At 40.6% G+C, this 21,384-nt stretch overlaps 1 protein-coding gene across 1 annotated transcript in view; it reads left to right on the top strand.

Annotated features, from left to right (window-relative positions):
- SLC25A21 (solute carrier family 25 member 21) overlaps positions 1 to 21,384 on the top strand; it is a 438,774-nt gene that overhangs the window by 382,015 nt on the left and 35,375 nt on the right. Inside the window, exons 6-8 of the mRNA XM_014734192.3 lie at positions 7,267 to 7,333; positions 14,369 to 14,428; positions 17,696 to 17,803. Of these exons, the coding sequence (XP_014589678.1) occupies positions 7,267 to 7,333; positions 14,369 to 14,428; positions 17,696 to 17,803 (235 nt within the window). The remainder of the gene's footprint in view (positions 1 to 7,266; positions 7,334 to 14,368; positions 14,429 to 17,695; positions 17,804 to 21,384) is intronic.

The raw sequence follows: 21,384 nt of genomic DNA, 5'->3' as shown, positions 1-21,384 counted from the left end.
AGAGTGCCGCCCTCATTGCTTTAATTACAGAGCTGCAGAATGTGGGTAAGAAACTTGGATCTGACAACAGCAGAAGAAAGAGGATATTGTATGCCTTCAATCAGCTTTGTATTAGGAGATCCTTAAAGGGAAAATTATGTGAAAGAAAGAAGGAGGAAGAAAACAAACTAGCAAGATCCCTATTTCAATATAATTTGGAGAAAATGACTGATTTGGGTTGGTCATGTTGCCAGAACAGATGACTCAAGGCTTCCAAACAAGAAATGGAAATCAGGAGGATGCCTGAAGCCTGAAAGAAGAACAAATTGTGAAGATGTGATTGACTGTAAGGCTTCAAAATCAACTGTACCAAAGATGAGCTTGGATCAGTGCCCAGAACAGGACTGAATGGTGATGTTCATTTAGGTCCTGACGATGGAAACAAAATAAAATGTAGTAATTGTGCTCTGTTAGGTACACAGACGTGTTAACGCTTTCCAATTTCCCCAACTGGGGATCTGGTGTCACTTTCCCTGGCGCTCCTATTTCATGCTTCACCGGTGAGTGTTATTGCTGCTCTGGACGCTTGCTGAATGCCAGGTTTTTGGCAAAGAAGCGGGATCCAGGTGAAAGCATCCTTCTTGTTGCTGCGTGTGAGTGTGCTGCAGGTGGCTTTGAAAATGACTTTCCCACTTGGAAATCATTTCTTTAATTGGCCTTTTCAGATTCAGGTGATGTGTACCTCCATCATGGCATTCAGTGTGATGGTTACTGGACCGAAGTTATGAATCTGAGCAGTTGGGGCCCCAAACCCCTTCATCTCTGACAACCAGGGAAAGCCTCAGTTTCCATGGGCAGAACATTTGTACATTGATCGTTTCCTTTCTTAGGCGGGAAGAGAATTTATTCCGGTTTTCTTATACTCATTTCTCAGGAATCTCTCGGTTGCGTTTTGTGATAACATTTCTGATGGACGGCAGGGTTTGACTCCCTCTAAAGGTCAGTCGTGAAGCAGCTACACTGGTTCCTTTTCTCCTTGGAGACTGCAAAGAAGAGAGGATCCCGTGTTGTTGCTCCTGACACCCAAATCCCGCTCACTAGCCTAGCAACTTCGGGAATTTCCCAGCCTGCTTGTAGGAGCAGTCCAACTCCATGGTACAAATGGCTTCCAAACAAACATTTTCTACATACTAAATTAGAAAAATAACAGCAAACCCAACAAGGAGGTGACTCAGAGGAAAAAAAGAGGGACCGACAAGATGTGATGTTTCTGCTTCTTTTTGCTTTCTTTACTTGAGTCAATTTTTTTTTCTTTCTGTCTTTCTTTCTTTCTTTCTTTCTTTTTTGCCAAGGAATATTCACCCTGAGCTAACATCTGTGCCAATCTTCCTCTATTTTGTACGTGGGTCACTGCCACAACATGGCCCCTGATGAGTTGTGTAGGTCCGCATCCAGGAACCAAACCCAGGCCACCAGCGAAGCAGAGTGTGCCGAACTTAATCACTAAGCCAGAGGGCCAGCTCCCTGAGTCAAATTTTAAGAATGTTAAGCCCTCTCCTGTCTACCCACTATTTACCACAAAGTCTTCTGATTTCAATAGCTGACTTAAACCAAGTAACTTTTTTTCAGCCATCCAAATGGACTAAAGATGTTGTCAGGTACAAGATGTTTAATTAAGGATCCGTCTGATCTCAATGGGCATCTAAAGTTTGCACCTTAATCAAGGTAACCTAAAATTGGACCCTACTAATGAGAGCCAGCAGGATGGCTTCTTGCAGGATTTGACTTGCTATAAATGAACCACCCAGATAGGGCACAAACTGGAGCTCACAGGAAATTCCACATTTCCTTGCTTGATACAGTCAGCATCTTTTCATTGGTTGCCACTTTGGAGCCACCCAATATGTTAAATAGCTTCACACTTAAAAAATGGTGGTAGGGAAATGAGGGGTAAAATTATTTCGTGGGGTTTGGCACAAATCTGTATTTCAAATAAGCAATGGGTGAGCCATGTGTTTGAGAAGAACACGTGCAATGCAGTTTTGATCTTCATTTTATAGATGTACATAAGTAATACAAGGCCTGTTTTGATTATACAATTAAAAACAAATGTGATACAATATTGTAGTACTCTGTGTCTACTTATGTTCCTGAGCAAAACCTCCCATTAGTATATGAACCCTCAGGATCTAACGGCTTTGGAAACCTGGAGCCCCATCCTCATACTCGCTTATGAGCTTCTGCACATTCCATCTGCGATATGGGATCCTCTCACAGGTAGTCACCCTAATGGGATAGGGTTTCATGCGTGATGGCCTCCTGAAAGAAATAACCTAAAATGATTTTTTAAATGGTTTTCACAGTCTCCTAAATGCTTTGCTTAACATTTAACAACTATCTTCACCATGATTATGATTTAAGAATTACAATTTAAGACTTTTTCAGAAATGGAGGTGTTAGAGGCTTTTTGTATCAGAATGCCTTTAGCTGTAGGTTAACAGAGGACACGGTTGAAAGCAGCTCAATTATTAAAATTTATTTTTAATTTCACATAGCCAAAAATCCGGAGGTAGGGTGCCAGGATTGGTTAATTCAGCAACCCAACAATGTCATCAAGGTCCAAGGCCTTTCCGTATTTCTGCTTGCTATCCTCAGCTTGCGGGCAATGATATCTCACTTGGCTGCAGTATACAGGCATCTCATGCTGCTAGGACAACAGCTAGCAAAGAAGAGAGACTTTTTTTCCCCATGTGCCTCTTTTCCTTAGGCTGGGAATCCGAGACTTCCAGCATACATCCCTCCCCACCACTGGTCTCGTGGGCTGGGTTTCGGTCATATGTCCATGCGTATGATAGAATTCACTAACAAGGGAATGGGACCACCATGACTGGCTTGAAGAATTCTGTTTCATCCCCTAGAGTGGAGAAGGGCTTTCTTCCCTGAGCACAGGGGATGGTGCATACCTGCACCCCAGGAACAAGGAGGGGTGAGGTGGGTATCTGTTGGGTGGGCAACCGACAGAACTCCCCACTGACTGTGTGGATAATAACAGTTTTTATTTTAATATTTAGTATTAGTATTTCAGTATTTTATCATATTACCAAAAGAGCATTGTCTTTCTCCCACCCTGACAGAATTATCCTGCTGTGTCTCTTAAGGGCAAAAAGTTTCGAGGTGAGGGGGAGGTTACCCTAGGGCCTACTGTTTTTTCTCATTCTGACCCAACTAGAAAATATTTAATCAACAACCCAAAACCTTTCACAAAAAGTATTCTCGTTCATCTCAGCCCAGATCTGTCAGTTATGCAGCTAGCGTTTCATGTTACTTGAAAACAATTGAGTGGGAAAGGAAATAGAAACCTAATTTTTAATTATCGTTTCTGCCTCCTAAAATAAGAAGTGAGAAGACACTTTTGCAACAAAAATAACTAAATTTTTAAAAAGTGTTTGTAAAAATAGTCTTATTTCCAGGAAAACCGCAGTACAGTATAGCCCAGTGGTCAATAATATGAACTGTGAGGACAAGGGAAGCTGGTCTGAGTACCTTATTTGGCAGTGATGTGATAATAAGCCTCACTTGCAAAGTGAAGAAAATAATCAGACCTATTTCAAAGGATGGTTGGAGAGTTGACTGAGATTAAAATATGTCCATATGCCTGCATATATTTATTCTTTGAGTGGTCACTACTTAGTAAGCATTCAACAAATTTTGACTATTTTTCCTCATAACCATATCAACAAAAATCCATGAAAATCTAAGTTAACATTTTCCTACACAGGATGGTGAAACTCACAACTTTTAGAAGTAACAACTTTGAGAAACAAAATATGAGGGCTGCCCTATAGTTCACACTACACACCACTAATTTCACGGGAGGTCCTGCATTGTTCCTTGTGCATCTCCAGTTGGCTTGATGTGGGTCAAACTTAAAACCAGGGGAATGGCTTTACTGTCTTTTCAGGGAAAAGCACCGCCATTAATGCTACATCAACATTAGAATCTCACTTTCCATTTCTCCCGGCAGTAGACTGAATGTGTGTCTGCTTCTTGAGAAGTACGAGGATAGAGCATGTTGGTATGGGTGTCAGAGACCTCTTAACTTCCCTGGTTATTGTCCTGGGAAGCTACATGCTCTGTATTTCAAGCCAAAACTACATGAAGGCAGAAAAATTTTGCAGAATACACAGTGCGTGTGGGTATAAACATCTGTTTTTTAGCAGGAAAAAAAGTGTCTTCATAAAACATTGTGATTCCTTTTTGTGTTTTAGAATCTGTATATTATACTTTATGTTTGGAAAACTTTCAGTGATTGTCTAATCAAGTCTGAAAGATAGCTCCTCAGCTTGAGCCCTTGCCTGCATTCTCTTGCTCAAATTTTGGCTGTGACTCTTCTGCTTGGCCGCAGTGTCCATCTCAGCTGTCATGTGAGAGGGCATGGCGGTACTGCAACAGCCTCTTTGGCTGTAGGGACCATGAGGCTTACTTTCTGGATTCAAGACTTTGGGTTGTAAGTAGTAAACCCAACTCAAACTTATTTAAGTAAAAAAAACAAAAGGAATTTATTATAAATGTTAGTGGATATCTTGATGAATCAAAAGCAAAGGGAAATGCTAAGATTCAAGAGGGATGGAGATGTAACTAGGCTTAAAGAAATCCTAGCGCAGGGTCACCCTCCCAGGAGCCGGACTTCTCTTCTCTGTCTTGCTTCTGTGTTTCCCTCACTGGCAGCGTCCTTCTTTTTTACCGCTGCAGATTGACTTTCTCCAAATGACAGAAAACATGGCTGCTGTTGATATCCTAGCTTTATATCTTAGAGCTTCAGCCACACAGAGCGAGACTGACCTTTTCAGTTCCAATTCCAAAATCCTGGAGAAAAACTCTGCTAGGTCTAGCTTAGATCAAATAAACTGGGGCCAAGAGACAGAATACCGTTTGGATCCATCTGGTGAGGTGCCCAATCCACCGCTGCCTACAAGCAGTATGATGTACTAATATGTTGGTTCCAGTGGGTGGGGCACTTCTCAGCAGAAGAGATACCAGCCTAACTATTCTGCAGATGTCCACTATTGCCTGGATATACTGTGAAAACAATGCAAGGAAGCAGATAGATCTAGCTTCCCATTTGCTAGCAAAGGCTGCCTATGGTCCTTGAGAATTTCCCATTAAAGCTGTTCATTCACTGTTAGAAAGTTGAGGATGGTGGGATGGCTGGAGGCGGTGAGGGGAGGATGGCGGGGGTTGAGGGGGTGATGATTGCACATGAAAGGAAATGAGCAGAGAGAAGGGAAGGAGGACTCATCAAGGAGGAATCGCCAACATGAAGCAGAAGGTTCTGGACCTCCCAGCTCTTTTCAGATGAAATCTTTGTGGTTCTGCCAGCTGCCTCTCTCCTCTCCTGCCTTCCACCTCTTTTTAGTATTTTCTCCCATAATTTTTAAAATGAAGACCTTCTGTGTTACTTACAAGACTTCAGTCCTCCTCCAGAGAAGCAGCCCTCTTCTTTAGGCAAAAGTTTGGAGTAAGGCAAAATTTGTCTCTTCAGAAAAGCGCTTTCCTTTGTCCTCTTGTTCTTTTTCTCAGAATAACAAAATCTGAGGGTTGGAGTAGACCAACCCTGAGGGCCATCAAGTACACCCATTGCTGTGTACGTCTCTGGCATCCATGACAAGTGGCCATTCGGACTTCTTGACCATCTACCATAAAGGGGAACCCACCACTTTTCAGGAGAGCCCATCTCTAGATAGTTCTCTTAGGAGTACTTCCTTATATTAAGCTCCTACTGGGCCAAAAATGTGTCTTTCCTTGTTGCTTCTACTTCTTGGTCCTAGTTCTACCACCTGGAAACAAACAGAAAAGTCTAATCTCTTTCCTGCATGCTCACCTTTCAAGGGATCCATCATGGTATCATATTTCTCCCTAGGATCTTTCTTCTCCAGGCTGAGCAACTATTCTTCTTATAACTGTTCTCTGTTGTATGGGATTTCAAGTATGTCTATTAACCAGGACAGTCTGTTCTAGAAGCTCTACTTACTTAAGTGTTCTTCTTAATTTTTCCCCCCATAACCAGGGATAATCTTCTAGATGTGGAAAAATCAGCACAGAAAGAATAGAACTAATGTAAATTATATTAATTATATAAATTACACAGCAGAATTATATTAACAGAACCTTTCACTATAAATGTAGAGCTTCTATTTCCATTAAGTCAAAAATAGTGGGCAGAGTAAGCCCATATTAGGGGATCATTTGATTCCTTTCTTCTTCTTCATGAAATCTGTATGCTTAACAAATATTTGTGTCCTGCTTACACACACACACACACAAAGATTCTAGGTTAAGCACTCTAAGACACACACAGCCCTCAAGGCTCTAACAATTTAGAAGCTGTAAGACAAGCCCTTTGCACCCCTCACTGAAGGGTGCATTATATATATATATATATATATATATATATATTCAGGGCATATAAATTTAAAATTTTGAATCTTAATATCTAATATGAAATAAGTGGTATATATAAAAATAAAACATTTTATAAATCTTATAAGCATTTTGCACTCATTCTTGGGGGTTTTCTTCTTGGTTTTTATTTTTCTAAAAATGTCTGAATATGTGACAAGTCCCTCAACATTGGCAACAATAGTTGTCCCAGGCCCTGTGAGATTGCATATCAACAAGGAAGTTTGACATTTCTTCTGTCAGCAACATATGTCCCTGACCTTCTTCCATCTCCATCAAGGAAGTCAAAAATTATGACTAATTCAGGACAGGGCTGGGAGCCCTAGTTCCACAGCCAAAGAGCTTGTCAGTTCCCTTGTGTTAGCAAAGCTAAGGTGGAGGACTTCCCCACATTGTTAGCCTCTGAAAGTTTGAGTCTAGTGGGCTCAGGTATAACCCTAACCTCATTTGGTTACCACAAGGGAGGAAACGCAGGACTGTAGAGCATGAAGGCATCCACCACGCAACTGAGAAAATAGATTCGAGAATCCCTAGAGTGAGGAGGGTCATCTTCATCTTTAAAGTACAACTCGTGGTTGTGTTTAGCAACTTACCTAAGGGATTCCAGTCTCGTGTCATTTATTCTTCTTCTGAATATCATTGTGCTAATAAACGTACAATTCATAATCTCTCCACTTTGGAATTAAAACAAAGGAAGCCTTCGTGATTGGTGTGCTACTTTGAAGAATTGAAAATACTTTAAGATTAGTTGCTTTATCTATCAACAAAGGCTGAAGTACCTGTTTCCTAATTCCCTTACTTATATAAAATCTCTTATTTCTCCAATAGGTTGTTCGGTTTTTACAAGGGAATTCTGCCACCCATCTTGGCTGAAACACCAAAAAGAGCAGTGAAGGTAAGCATTGTATTCCTTCCCACCAAGCAAAACTAGAGTACAGGGACAGCTTCCGCATTAAAACATCCCACAACGAACTATGGGACATTCATGTGAGTCAAATATAAGACACTGAAATCTTAATGCTGAAATTATAGCACAATTTTTATTATAATTAGGCTTGGTCAATCTCTCAAATATTATGGATTCTCTTTTTCAGGTAAAGTCACTCCCTTATAATGGAGAAAGCATACAAAAAGTACAGTGGTGAATGAAATTCGTGTGATCAAACCACAGTAGCCACAAAATAGCTTGGACTTTTCCTCAAGGCAATTTATAAATTTTCCTTTGGAGCAATAATTATTAATGAAAGGGAGAGGGAGAGGAGAGGAGAGGTAGAAAAAGCTTTTTCCCTACACAGTTCCCATTTTATGAACAGAGTAAACTAATACACTATATTTCTTTGTATATGATTCTCATGTAGCACATTTATTTTGCATGCTAACTTCCTTTTCTCCCTGGTCTCCTCTGTTAAAATTCTCTATACTGGTTTTCACAAAATTATTACTTCCACTATGCTGATTTCCATTCTTTAACCACAAAACTATGGAGGTTTATGTTCTACTTGCTGGTTCAGAATCTGGATAGGAGCGTGGAGATCTGACAAGACCTCCGGGGGAGAAAGAACTGAATCTGATCACTCTTTTATGTTCTCTCAGAACAAAAGTCCTGATCCCAGTGACTCTGACTGGCACTGTCCCCACCCCCACACCACTGACATCACCAAATATGGCTTTGTCTTTCCATAATAAGGATAAGAAAAACTTAGACTGAAAGACTTCTTTTCCAACTCATGACGTGAAGCTTTTTTCACATGCCTCACTCAATTTGTATTCCCAATATTCCTGAAGGGTAGGAAGGGGCAGCTTACATACTTTTACTCGGTAAGTTAAGGGGGTGACTAGGTTAAAATTTATGAGAAAATAACAGACATATATACACGGACACCAAACTTATACCTTATGTCAGAATAGTAATTTAGTAGGATTTAATTCAGGCCTACAATTCAGAAAACAAAGCTTTAAAACATACTTTAAAACCCATCCTCTTTGTTGCCATAGTTTTTGTGATCTTATGTTATTACTTCAATACAAATTTCATTATAAGGATCTGAATCGGAGTAGAGAATCTGGAAAAAGTTCCCCAGAGTACACAAGAGGGCTGAAGTGAATTATGAAATGGCTTCACTTGATAAAAGATTGCCCAAGTAAACAAACAGAGCAGAGTTCCTGTTCAAAAGGAAAGTCACTTTGTCTCCATGGAGTAATATATACATTTGTTCAGTGTTTTACATATATAAATAAAGCAAATTATAATTAAAGATTTTCCTTGAAATATTTTTCCTTAATACTATACACTGGAGACAATTTAAACTTTAAGAGCATTAAGGTTTATCAAAGTTGAACAGCCTTTTATGGAAGAAAAAAAAATGTTGAGCTTTACAAAACTGAGTTAGTCTCTACTTACAAAAAGCAATGCTCCCTGCCAGAACAATGGTTAACAGATGAACTTTTGGGCAACTCGATACGGTGCATGTGTCCCAGACATCTTGTTTCAAGTAGATTTTACCTTAAAATTATTGAGACATATGGTAAGTATGCTGGCTTTTTAAGTATAACTTGAGTTAAGTGTATCTTTGCCAGATGGATAGCACTAGTTTTTCAACACAATTTGTGCAAACATTCATTTTATAGATCTTTATCTTAGGATTTGTGAGGAAAGCGATCTGATTTTAATGATTTCATACATCATAAACTGCTTCATTGTATGTCATCAAAGTTACTTCTGAAAAGATATTCAGAAACCATATCTATGTATACACATATACACACATACATACATATACATGTATATGGCCTGTGAGTATTTTTTATATATATGTATATCTTCCTTGGTACTGACACTTCAGTTACTACAATGAGAAACAGATAATGTTAACTTTTTTCTGTGCTTTATTCTTTGAAATGAGATTCATTATTAAAGTAATAAGACTCATTGATGCTAAATTAACGAAACTTCCCCTTTCACAAATTAAGACATAATTAGTATTACAGTTAGCAAAAGGAAATGAAGACCTCAGAAAGAGACCAACTGGTCCCTCAAGAGTGGGAGGCACCACGTTCCAGGTTCCAGGGTCTAGTCTCGAGCTTCACAGGTCCAGAAGCACTGGTTTTCCATGATCAGACTCTTGAGGACTGCCTAATGCTCACCAGACTCACGAGAGATTGTGAATGGTAAGGGCTATTTGTTCGCCGCTGTATCCCTACACCTAGCGGAGTGTCTGCACACAGTAGATAGTCAGTCGAGATTCGATGAATAAGTGAAACATATGTAGAGAAAAACAGAAAGTTTATTAATTTATAACAGGAGACATTCCTGTGCTGTTCCCCCAAATTCCCACATCTACTATTCAGAGTTTTGGGAAGGCCAAGACTTCCATTTCCAGCCAAGCAGGAGTAACAGGGACCAGATTTACTCTCCTGCCTGAAACAGCAGTAACAAAAAATGAACAAAATATCTGAAATCTTAGTTTTCAAGACACTGGACATCAGACAAGGAAGGAGAGCACTACCTGAGAGATGGGAAACAAAGGAGATGGGCCCTATGGATTGCCCCAGCACAATGCCTGGTGAGATTTGCCAGGCCCAGCAGCAGGCAGGGGAAATCAGGGCAGAGTCCAGTGGTCTCCCTGGGCTGAGAAGGAGGTGAGAGCTTGGGGAGGGCGAGGCAGCTGGAGTTCACAGGACACAGTAGCAGAGAGGGAGAGCTGCCCAGAGACAGCTCCTGAGATCTGCAGATTGTCGCCCCGGATCTTCAGCTGAGAAGGAACCAGCCACTTGTGGGAGGAAACTAGCAAGGCCTGGGACAGAGCCGTGCAAAGGATCAGAGGAACAGTGCTCGGCAGTCACACGGGGCCGTGAGGAGCGCCTGTTCTCCCAACCAAACCGGCAGGCCTCAAGATTCACAGGGTGTTGAGAGGCGCCCTCAGAAGGGTGTGCCTCTGTAGTGTGGAATAATCAGCCATGGTCTGAGCGCTGCTCTGCTCCCACTTGTTAAAAGCAAGAGCCAAGTGGATCAAACTGTTTCCCTGTGATTTAACTGCATCCCAGGGCAGGGCATCTGGGAGGTCAGGCTAGTCATCAGATTGCTTAGCGAGCATGGATGAAAACAAAGGAAAAGTGCCATCTGGAGGCTGGGCACCCAGGCCCACTGTCCCTGCCTCCCTGCCCGGCCACAATATGACCCTTCTCCAGGGGCCACATGGCCTGTCCTCCAGGGGTGCCCCTCTCCCTGGGTGAGACTGACAATTTCTCAATTCCAGTATAGAAGTTCTATATTGCACAATTAATTTGGATTCGAGATTTTATATTGAAAGTTCCCAAAATCTTGAATGAATATGAATGTTTTCAAAACTCTAGTCACACATTTATATGACTTTGTGGAGGTAAGTTTATTACATATTGACCCTCCTAATTTCATCTTTAGAGTGTCACCTCATATCTTATATGATAGAGTACTTTTATCACATCTGTGCATTAATTAATGTTGTGGATGAGAAATTCTGAGAAATACTATGAAAGCCGTAAAGGAGGAGTGTTGTGTTTGTTGTTAGTGCCATCGAATCGATTCCGACTCCTAGCAACCCTGTGGGCAGCAGAGTGGAGCCCTACCTTGATTTTGTACCATCCTCTCCTCTTGCAGCGCTCTATCAGACAAAGCTCCACTACTATTCATAGGGTTCTCCTGGCCAATTTTTTGGAAGGGGGTGGCCAGGTCCTTCTTTCTAGTCACTCCTAGGAGCTCCGCTGAGCCCTGGACACCATGACTGCCCCTGCTGGTATTTGAAATAGTGGTGGCATAGCTTTCAGCATCACAGCAACACGCAGCTGCCACAGTATGATGGCTGACAGGTGGGTAGTGTGGTTCTCTGACTGGGAAACAAACATGGGCTGATGAGGTGACAGCACTGAATCCTAACCACTAGAGCACCAGGGCTGGCCAGTGCTGTATCGAGGGGAATTGAAATAACAGCTGACGTACTAGCTCTTAAGAATGTAGTTCTGGTATAATGTCTTCTAAGAACATGAGAGATGTGTAATAAAGATACATTGAATGAATGAATGAATATTGTTAGTAAATATTGGTTTCAAAGTATAATGATATTTCCATTATTTTACTATTGTTGAAAATTCATTTTAAAAGATTTTAGCTTTTCCTTTCTTGAGATATTGTTTTATTTTATTTTCAATAAATTAGATTTTGGTTGCAAAGGTAGAAATTAAAACAAGATTTTTTTTTAGTTTGAAGCACTATTTTCATATTAGAATATGTGGTGATATATTGTTCGGTACTTTTGAATTTGGTAGCACAATAGCATCATCACCGTGACCTGGAGAGCTTCTTTATTCCCAGGAACCTGAATCATTTCATCCTAGCCATTCACCAAAAGCTTCCAGCAAGACTGCTGCTGAGTACCAGTCAGCTAGCAATAGTTTGTTTTCTTAACAATTTGGGAGATGGGGAAATGAAGAGCCGAGAACTGCCCCAAGGTATAGACTTGGAGTTAATTCTCTGTGAGAATTGCTAGAGTGACAGGCTGAGTTGATTTCCCCTGACCTCTCCCTTGAGATCCCAGTTTGGTCCTTGATCCCTTGTAATGACAGAAAGTCAGAAAGAAAGAAAGAAACAAGGCATCCTCACAGTGGAAGGGAACAAGAGAGGGAGAATTTTCTCGAAGTCCTTCATCTCCCAGAGCTTCCCGGAACCCAGTGTGGAGCAGTGTTTCCAAAGTGGAGGTCATGACCCGTGAGTCATGAAATCAATTTAGTGGGTCACTGGATGTAATGACCCACTACCCACATGACCAGAATTTTTTTTCGTGAAATAGAATAGAAACAGTCTGCATTGCACATAGTAACGGGGTAGATATTGTTTTATAGCCATGTTTAGTTTCAGTTATGAGTGCACACTGCATTCGTGCGCATGTGTGTGGAGGGTAAAAAATGTTTGAAATCTTCTGCCTTGAGGGTCTCTGGGCTTCGAGGGTCAGGGAAGGCTGGAAGACCTCAGCGGCAAGAAAGCTCTAGGGCAAAGAGTCTCTTCCCAAACCACTACAAATCACGGCTCAGCAGTGAGTAAGCACAGCATCATGGTTTAGAGCATACACGGGCTTTGGAGTTAGACTCGGGGAAATATCAATTTTGTATGGATTAAACGCAATAGCACAGCAAAGGCCTCACCGTGTTTCCTGGACCACAGCAGGCTGTCATAAGCGATACAAAGAACTAAGGCATCTATGGTTCCTTTAGTAGCCAAAGCAAAGAAAGGGAATGGGAATTAAGATTTTCTGAAAGTCTCCTACATGGTAGGCATGTCAAGAAATCTTGCTAAATTCCCTTATTTAAGGACTACTCTAGAAGGTAAGTTTTGCGTTCTTGAGGATTAGAAAGGTCAAGCCACTTGCCCATGCTTGCACAGCTAAGGAGAGAGCCAGGAGTGAGTCACCGTCAAAACCCAGCAAGGCAATTGTCAAAGAACAGTGGTGATGATGACCAGAAAAAGGAAGAAAAAATAACTTAGCTTTAAAGCCTAAGACTATAACACTTTTCTCTCCATGGTTAATGGTTTCTAGTGCATCTCTCCTCAAAACAGTGGCGGCCCAGGGTGATATTATTTTAACACCAGGATAGCTTCAGGGTTATCACCACCCACTAGGACGTGAGATCAAGAATGCAGGGGCTTCTCTTTGTTTACTGCGACATCCCCAGTGCCTAGAACATAGGAGGCATTCGATAAATATTTGTTGAATGAGTGAGTGAATAAATCCCTGTAAGAGAAAAGTCTACATCCATAGTTGATCTGAAGGACCACAGCACAAAAGTAGTTCCTAGGTCTTTAAAAGACTCAGAATCTCTCTGGTCGTGTAATGACTCTTGGGCTGCCCAAAGACTCATTAGACCCATGTGCACATGGAACTACCTCTTTCAAACAACAGAGTATTATTTGGCCCCCAAATCTACATTTATTTCTTGCTCTATTTTACTTTATAAAGTAATAGAGTAGAAGACATTTGAGACCATAAAATACCCATGCCATCTCTGGGGTCTTGAGAATCAGACCCTAGCAGGACCTAAGAGTGTGCCTCATCAGTGATGTTGGCAGCTGCCTAACAGATACCCAGAAGCAAATCATCATGTTTAAGCAGAGTCGTTGCCCAAAATGTAGAATATATAAAAAAAGAGGAGAAAAACTGTATTTGGGGCATATTATGCAGAAATGATTGATTAGATTTGCCTCCATAGAAATTCACTTGCAGAGAAAATTATATTAAACATCATCTACTGAAGGAACCAACAAAATCTTCAATCATCATCAAATTTGAAAAGAAGAAATAAGCAGCTCTTCTTCGTTCATGTTGAGGGCAGTCTTGCTTTAAGGGAGGGTGGACTAGACGACCTCGTTGGGTCCTTCGCTAGTTTATCATGGCATCTTCATCATCATTGAGCGTTTAGAAATTCTGTGGAACAGTAAAGATACACAGCGATATAAATGCAGGTTAAAGCTGAGAAATGGGTGTCTTACAAGTGGGTTAGAAAATTGGGCGTTCACTGGGAAAGCAGTTCATAGAGAAAACATAGGAGACCGAAGATTTCAGGTCTCTGTGCCTGTAATTTTGAATCACTGCCATAAAAAAGAAGTCTATTGATGTCTGGGGAAACTGAAAATGGTCATGGTAAATGGAAGCTGTATGGTTCATTTACTGCTATAAAGGGTTCCATCAGCTCTTCTGTCGGTTATTATAGCTGCGTTTGAAAATGTGCATGTTAAAGTAAGACCCAATAGCAACTCCCCGAGACCGGATTAAAAGCTGTGTCGATGGTTTATCATTTTTTAAAATGCTAGTTAATATAATGATTTACTAAAGAAATTTGAGTCAATTAAAGGGTTTGTTGCAGGAAATTGTTATAAATCTCTGGGTTTGGTTTTGTTTCACAGTTTTTCACCTTTGAGCAGTACAAGAAATTGCTAGGATATGTGTCACTGTCACCAGCATTGGTAAGTGAGAGTATTTATTATACTTAAGTGTGTGTGTTATTTCATAAAGCAAATCTGGAAACAAAACCCCTTTTGATTCCCCAATCCCAGCTACTAAAATATGAATTCGAGTTATTCAATGTTCAGCTACTTGTTGAAAGCCATCTTCCTAATAACTCACAATTTGGCTATTTTATAGCTCCCAGTGATGAATTTATGATAATAATGATATGTGTGGAAAGGCCTGTATGAGATATGGTCAAGAATATAAAATAAAGAGTACATTTGTCAAAGACTCTTTTAAAGCCAAACATGAGTCTATTTACACACATACTGCACAGATCTGTTTATGCGAAAGTCAATATGCCTGAAATTATTTCCCAACAGGTCACTTTTCCAGCTTTTGCTCAGGCTGTAGTCAATATAGGACTTGAGGTCACTCTGTGGTCAGCTGCAGACTGAAGGGCCTTTTATAGTTGGGGAGAATAGTGATCTTACAATGACACATCTCAACTATGACAGGAAAATCATCAGGCAATTTGAACATCTCCCGACTCCACTCAACTCCTTCTTGATGACTTTGCCACCACTTTTCACAAAACAAGTTAAATTATATTGATCAGCTGGGTTCTACAAATATGTGTGCAACGAGAGCCCCAGAGAGAGCAAATGCACTAATTTCTCCCTCCAAATCTGCAAAATGAAACAAAATCTGCATTGGCCCCCCAGTTGGCACTGTACCTTCCAGGCTCTAGGAAAATACCCCAGTTTACCTGCTGAAAAGTACCCCCAAACTCAACCAGAGAGGCAGCATTCCAAGGTTTGGCTCTTTCATTGCTTTCCTTGTCAGGGTCCACTTCAGAGTATTTACTCGCCAAACAGACTGTCCAAGAAGAAGTATCTGATATTTTTAAAACCACACATGCTCCTTTTCTAGGAAGGGTCCTTTAAGAAACCTCTGGTTCAGCCTCCTGCCTAAACAAGGTGGCTGTGAAGTAGCTTTGTATGGAAGAAGTGTTAGCATGAGTCCAAAATTAGCTAAGATTTTTTTTTTAATTCTTGAGTATCTTCCCTTAATGTTGCTCTTAACTTTGAAAACATCTTGGTAAAGAGAGAATTAAAAACTTCTTAGCAAGAGACAATAAAATATGGTCTCCAGAGCGTCTGAGGGTTGTCTTTGTGTCGAGCATCGGTACCACGTGAGAGCTCTTTCAACCTCTTGAGAATTGAAACCGAAAAGTTTTTGGCACTCCAGCTACTACAACCAAGTGCATGCAAACTGTGGACAGTTTTTCTCTTTTCTTGAACTCATGTATTCCAGTTTCTTTTTGATACAGCTAGAAACAAACAGCTGTTAAATGTCCCCTGGTGCTCGCACATGAGAAGCCTGGGAGTCTGGGGACTGGAAAATGACCGCTGGTCTCTGAAATAATCTCGGTAACACGGTCCACTGATAGCTGATCAATTCTTTTGACAAGAGACTGCTGGACACTAGTTCTGACAGCAAATGTAGCTGAGTTTTATAGAAGAATTAAAAAGCAAATTACTTGGAAGATTGCATATAGTAAGTAATAAAAACCTGAACATCTGGATTTTAGCTTTCTCAGAAGAGTTTGCAACTAGTATTTTTTTCCCACTTTTGGCTTCCATGATGGAAGTCTGAGATAAATGAATAAAATGTTTGGTCTGTTACCCTACACAAATATGTTTAAAATCGTAATGAAGGGGCATGAAAGGAATACATCATTATTTATTCCCTCTCTCCTTGAATCTGTATGCAATCCCATTTTTCCTCTCCATTTTTATGTGCAACTAGAACAGTGGTTTTTGTGTAGCACTTCACACAGCACTTTCACACATTATTTTGACCCTCACAATAACCTTATGAGGTAGGGAGACTAGATATTATCATCTCCATTTTACCGATGAGAAAACCATGGCTTATAAAAGGCGCAGTGACAGACACGGAGCCGCAGCTAGCACAGACGCTGCCTTTGCGTGAATTAGGAAAGGCGCCCCTTTCTGCTGACTGATGCCTCTCCAGGGCTCCAGCTTGGCACGGGGCTGCAGCGGGATTCCAGCCTACACGCACACCTTTATCCGTGCATGAACTACTATGCATGGCAGCTCTGGTCACGCAGCCAATAAGTGACAGAACCAGGACCTAAACCCAGACCTCCTGGCTCTGGATCCCTTCTTGTTCCTCCTTCTTGCCTCCCCTTCTAAGGTTATAGAACATTCCTCTCTGTTCTCTTTCAATCTCCTCCTTTGAGGAAACTAGTGACTCCCAATAAGAGTTATTTGTTCTTTACTCTTCACTGACTTTTTTCTCCTCTTAGTCATATATAGTACTGTCTCTTCTCCTGGAATTAGAACTTTGGCAATAAAGAGTTATTTTTTTTCAGTATCCGTTTTGGAGTTTTGAGGCTTTGTTTCATTTTGTTTTTCTGGTGTGTACATGTGTGTTAAATGTTGTGGTTACTTTTGATAAAGATTTTCTGAAAAATCCTTAAGCATTCTACTCAGAGGAAAATTCTAGAAAGTTATTCTTTCCTATTGCAGAAACTCTTAACAGATAGCAAATAAGAACCTGACATGCAGCCATCCTTTGATAAATGTCCTGGATTTTAGTTGAGCCCTTCAGAACAACCTCACCACTTCTGATCTCAGCTTTTATTCCTCAGCTTCTAGGTTTGGAAGAATAGGACAACTATCAGTTAAAAAAAATAGAGAAAGGATGAATAAAAAATCACTTTTTGTTCGTTAATTGTCTAGAATAGTGGCTCTAAGGACATGGCTCTACATCTACATGTTTTCAGCTAACTCTGGTTACCTGAATTTTAGGTTTTTATAAACATTTTACTTGTGGTTCTGCTCCTTGAATTTTTTCATATGCTCAATAAATGTATTTAAGTAGATATTTAAAAATGAAGCTCTCCTTTTACAAGTCAAACTCTCTTTTAATTGTTCCATGTGCACATGTTTTGGTAGCCACCTTAATCAGTAAAACAACCTTTCTTTTCATTAAAGGAAAAAGTCGTTGTTGATGGGGCTTTGACGTCTTATTTTGAATTGTTAGGATGTGGTTTGTGGCTTCTGTAATTTCTTCTTCATGAATTGTCAGCATCTAATCAAGAACTAAAGCTGTTTGGTAATGGAATATGGTGCATTTATGTAAGTTTCTCCATTCTCATCATAACATTCAGCTGTACAGTGTAATGAGTAGGATGCTTAACCCAGTACACATGATAACTTGTTTTAAAGTATTGATTGATTTAATTTTTCTAGACATTTGCCATTGCTGGATTGGGATCTGGACTAACGGAAGCCATCGTGGTGAACCCTTTTGAGGTAGTAAAAGTTGGCTTGCAAGCCAATCGGAACAAATTCACAGAGGTAATCATTTAATGTTTTCCTATTGGTGAGGGAATGTAAAAAAATATTTTTAAATATATATATAAAATTTGGAGCCCAACTCTTATCCCCTTGTTAAAGCCGTAGTAAATTATTAAGGAAGTAGCATAAGAAAAAGTCAACTTTCTTCCACAAAGAAAGCGTTAACAAAAATGCACTACAGTCTGATGGACAAACACACGTTTGCACATTTTTATTTTAGGGTTGTAACGTAATCTATAGTGATTTATTTGGAAATGTTTTCTCTACTTTTGCCAAAACTTCTATTTCACGTTACACTAAAATACACTGTACGACAAACACTGAGGTGATAATATTGTGCTTTCAAAAAAAATTATGAAGTCATTTTTAAAAATTACCTCACTCCTTTCCCCACCTCATCCACCACCCTCCCCCAAAGATTCTACTAATCTGTCAAGCTTGTCTTTTGGTTAAATCTGAATGAGCAAATTACTAAGGCTGTGTAGACATCACCACTTGGACAATGATGGATCTTGACATTTAATCACTGGTACATGACGTTCCCTGAAGACAACCTCCCTTGGTGCGTGCTGCCTTCACTTCCTTCCTGTTGCCTAACAATTTCCTTTAAACCACCAAGTCCAACTATCCCTGTTTTATTCTTTTGGGTTCCAAGCACAAGGTAGGGAAAAAACAAGGGGACTGGCATTCCAGGTCCTTTCTCAGCACTTTAATTTAATTCCACAACTGGGTAGCATGTGGTATAAATTGGTTTGGAGTATCTGCTGAACCGATTTCTCCGTAGACATAGACGAGTTCCCCTGCCTTCTACTTAAGCAGCTGCTAATGGGTGGAGACCCCCCTGGCTCCCGCCCCACTTCCTGCCGCTGATACTGCCTGAGAGCTCCCTGGCAGCTTCTTGACTCGGACTGTGGGAAAGGAGAGGGGGCCCGACTCACCTGGAGCTGCCAAGACCTGCCAAGACCGAGGAGGCAAGGTTGGGCTGCTACAGCAGATGGTGTCTACTCAGGTGAAGTCAATCCTAATTAAGGGAGAAGTTTCTTTTTTTAGGTTTCAAAAGGTTATCTTAATTGCTGTGATATATAGCACTTCAGAAAAGCTTGAAAATCCCTGTATTACCGTAGTCTTTGTTTCTGTTTTTTCTTTCTATTCTTCTTTGAATGAAGGGAAAAGGTGGTGAGGAATAGGAAGAAAAGAAAAGAAACACTTCAAATGTCCTATTGATATGGAGCGCTCAAAACAGCCCCCATGGAATCTGCTCAAGGAAAATCTGATTTGTTAAACCGGGATAATTACCAGCTAGAAGAAAATTTTGGAGCTCCTCATCCCGTGCCTCATTTTACTCGTTGGGAAGCTGGTCTTGGGGCAGCAAGGAGCAGGCGAAAGAATAAACAGGCCTCCAACTGCAGTGCAGTGTCAAGGCAGCAGATAAGCAGAGGGAATGCAAATGAGACAGGATGCCCCGGAGCATCATGGGATGAAAGTCCTGAGTTACCACAGCACCCTCTGCTCAGGCCCAATGTGCTGTTCCCCTCCTCTGCCCTCAAGGAGGTTCTACACGGAGGCCAAGTAAGATCTGCCGATGGTTTGCATGTGCTAAGGCCTTGCTAGAACCTTCCAGCCCAACCCAAGAATGCTGCATGTGCACAGGCCCCAATTCCTTTACACAAGCACCGTCTGTGTAAATCATTTATGTCTATGCAAGAATTTTTTAAGTGGGAGAGAAAGGGGGGCTTTTGTGGGGTCATTTCTTTTTCAGAATCCACAGAGTTGGATTTATTATGTATTTGCTTAGACAAAATAAAATCCACTGGGTACATTATAAAATGTTTGCGATATTACTTCAACTGGTCAGACCTTAGCAAAGTAGGGATCACATCGGTCACATGGTCCAGCATTTATTTCCAGCAAGTACCAGGATTCAACAGCTGAATGGAGGGGACACTTTGTAGGCAATATTGATCACACTGAAAAGCACTTAGTAGTACATGGGCACCCAATGTAAAGTAATGGGACCATGCCTATTGCAAAAAACATCTGAGGGGGCCAGCCCCCATGGCCTAGTGGTTAAGTTCGGGGGGCTCCACTTAGGGGTGCTCCACTTTGGCATCCCCAGGTTTGGTCCCCAGGCGTGGACATAATCACTCTGTTAACAGCCATGCTGTGCTAGCAGCCCACATACTAAAAAGAAGTAGAAGATTGGCACACTAACGTTCAGGGCAAATCTTCCTGAACACAAAAAAAAAAAATCTGAAAGAGATGACATGATAAGAATAGCAAATTTGTATGTAGTTATTTAAAAATAACTACCAGCCATTTCTGGCAAATGTAGCAACTTCCTCTCTCTTTTGTCTAGGACCCCATTAACTCCAAAGCCTTCCTCCATTGGCTAGCACTGTCTTTTATCCAACAAGGGGGTACCCTTTTGTTAATCTGTACATGGGCTGAATTAATCCAGATATTGGGTGTGCTCCCTTCAGCATTTGTGTAGCCAAGAATAATTATTGCTTTCTTCACTCTGAGGCTTTGTGTGTCCTCAAGAAGTATGGTGGGGGGAGGAAGAGGAAGAGAAAGAAAGGAATTAATTTAATGCGCAATACATTTAAAGATTATACTTCTTTTTTCAAAGCAAAAAAGTTTTAATCCAAGTACAAAAGTAATGCATATGTATGTTAGAGAACACCAAAAACTATATATTTCTGTACATACATGTAAGTTGTGAATGTATTAACAACGATCTAGACTCCAGAGTAGTGCTGGCCAATGGAAATGTATTATGAGCCACATTTTCTAATACCTATATTAAGAAAGGTAAAAAGAAACATGAAGTTAATTTAATATTATATTTTATTTAACCCAATATCTCCAAAATATTATTTCAACATGTAATAATATAAAAATTATATGAGCTATTTTACTTTCTTTTTTCCTTCTAGGTCTTTAAATCTCACGTGTATTTTATGCTTCCAAGCATATTTCCATTAGAACTAGGACACTTTAAGTGTTCGATTGCTGCACACGTCGGTAGTGACTTCCTCTGAGGACACTGCGGGGCTAGAGCAATTCCTACAAACTCCTAAGCCGTGGTTACCTCTGGGAGGGAGACAGGCATAGAGGAGTGAAGGGAGGAGCTTAAGGGCAGGGCTTTGTGTAGTTGAATGTTTAACATGAGAATGTATTCAGAATTATCTGTGAACATTCATTTTAAAAGGTAACATTTGCTCATTGTAGAAAATTTAGAAAATACAGAACAGTATAAAGAAAAGTATATAATCCAAAAGAGACGTTCTACTGGCTCTGCCAGGGTCAAGCCCACCACTGATTTGGGTGGGAACGACTTGCTGGCCCATCTGAGGGCTCAGTCTTGCTTACTTCAGGTTCTATTACTTCATTTATAGCAGCAGAAATCCTCATTTTTTCCTGCTGTATAATTTCTAAAAAAGTTTAAGGCTTATGTGCAAATTATTGAAGAACGTATATAAACAGAGCTGTCTAGAGCAGGAAGGCAATTGGTGAACCGGCAAAGCAGGCCAGGGTTTGGGGAGAGATACACCCATCATGCTCTCCACCATTTCCTAAGA

The sequence above is a fragment of the Equus caballus genome, chromosome 1 (genome assembly GCF_041296265.1).
Source record: "Equus caballus isolate H_3958 breed thoroughbred chromosome 1, TB-T2T, whole genome shotgun sequence".
Taxonomy (NCBI): Eukaryota; Metazoa; Chordata; class Mammalia; order Perissodactyla; family Equidae; genus Equus; species Equus caballus.
The sequence above is the reverse complement of the archived record's forward strand: the minus strand, read 5'-3'. Positions and strand labels throughout refer to the sequence as shown.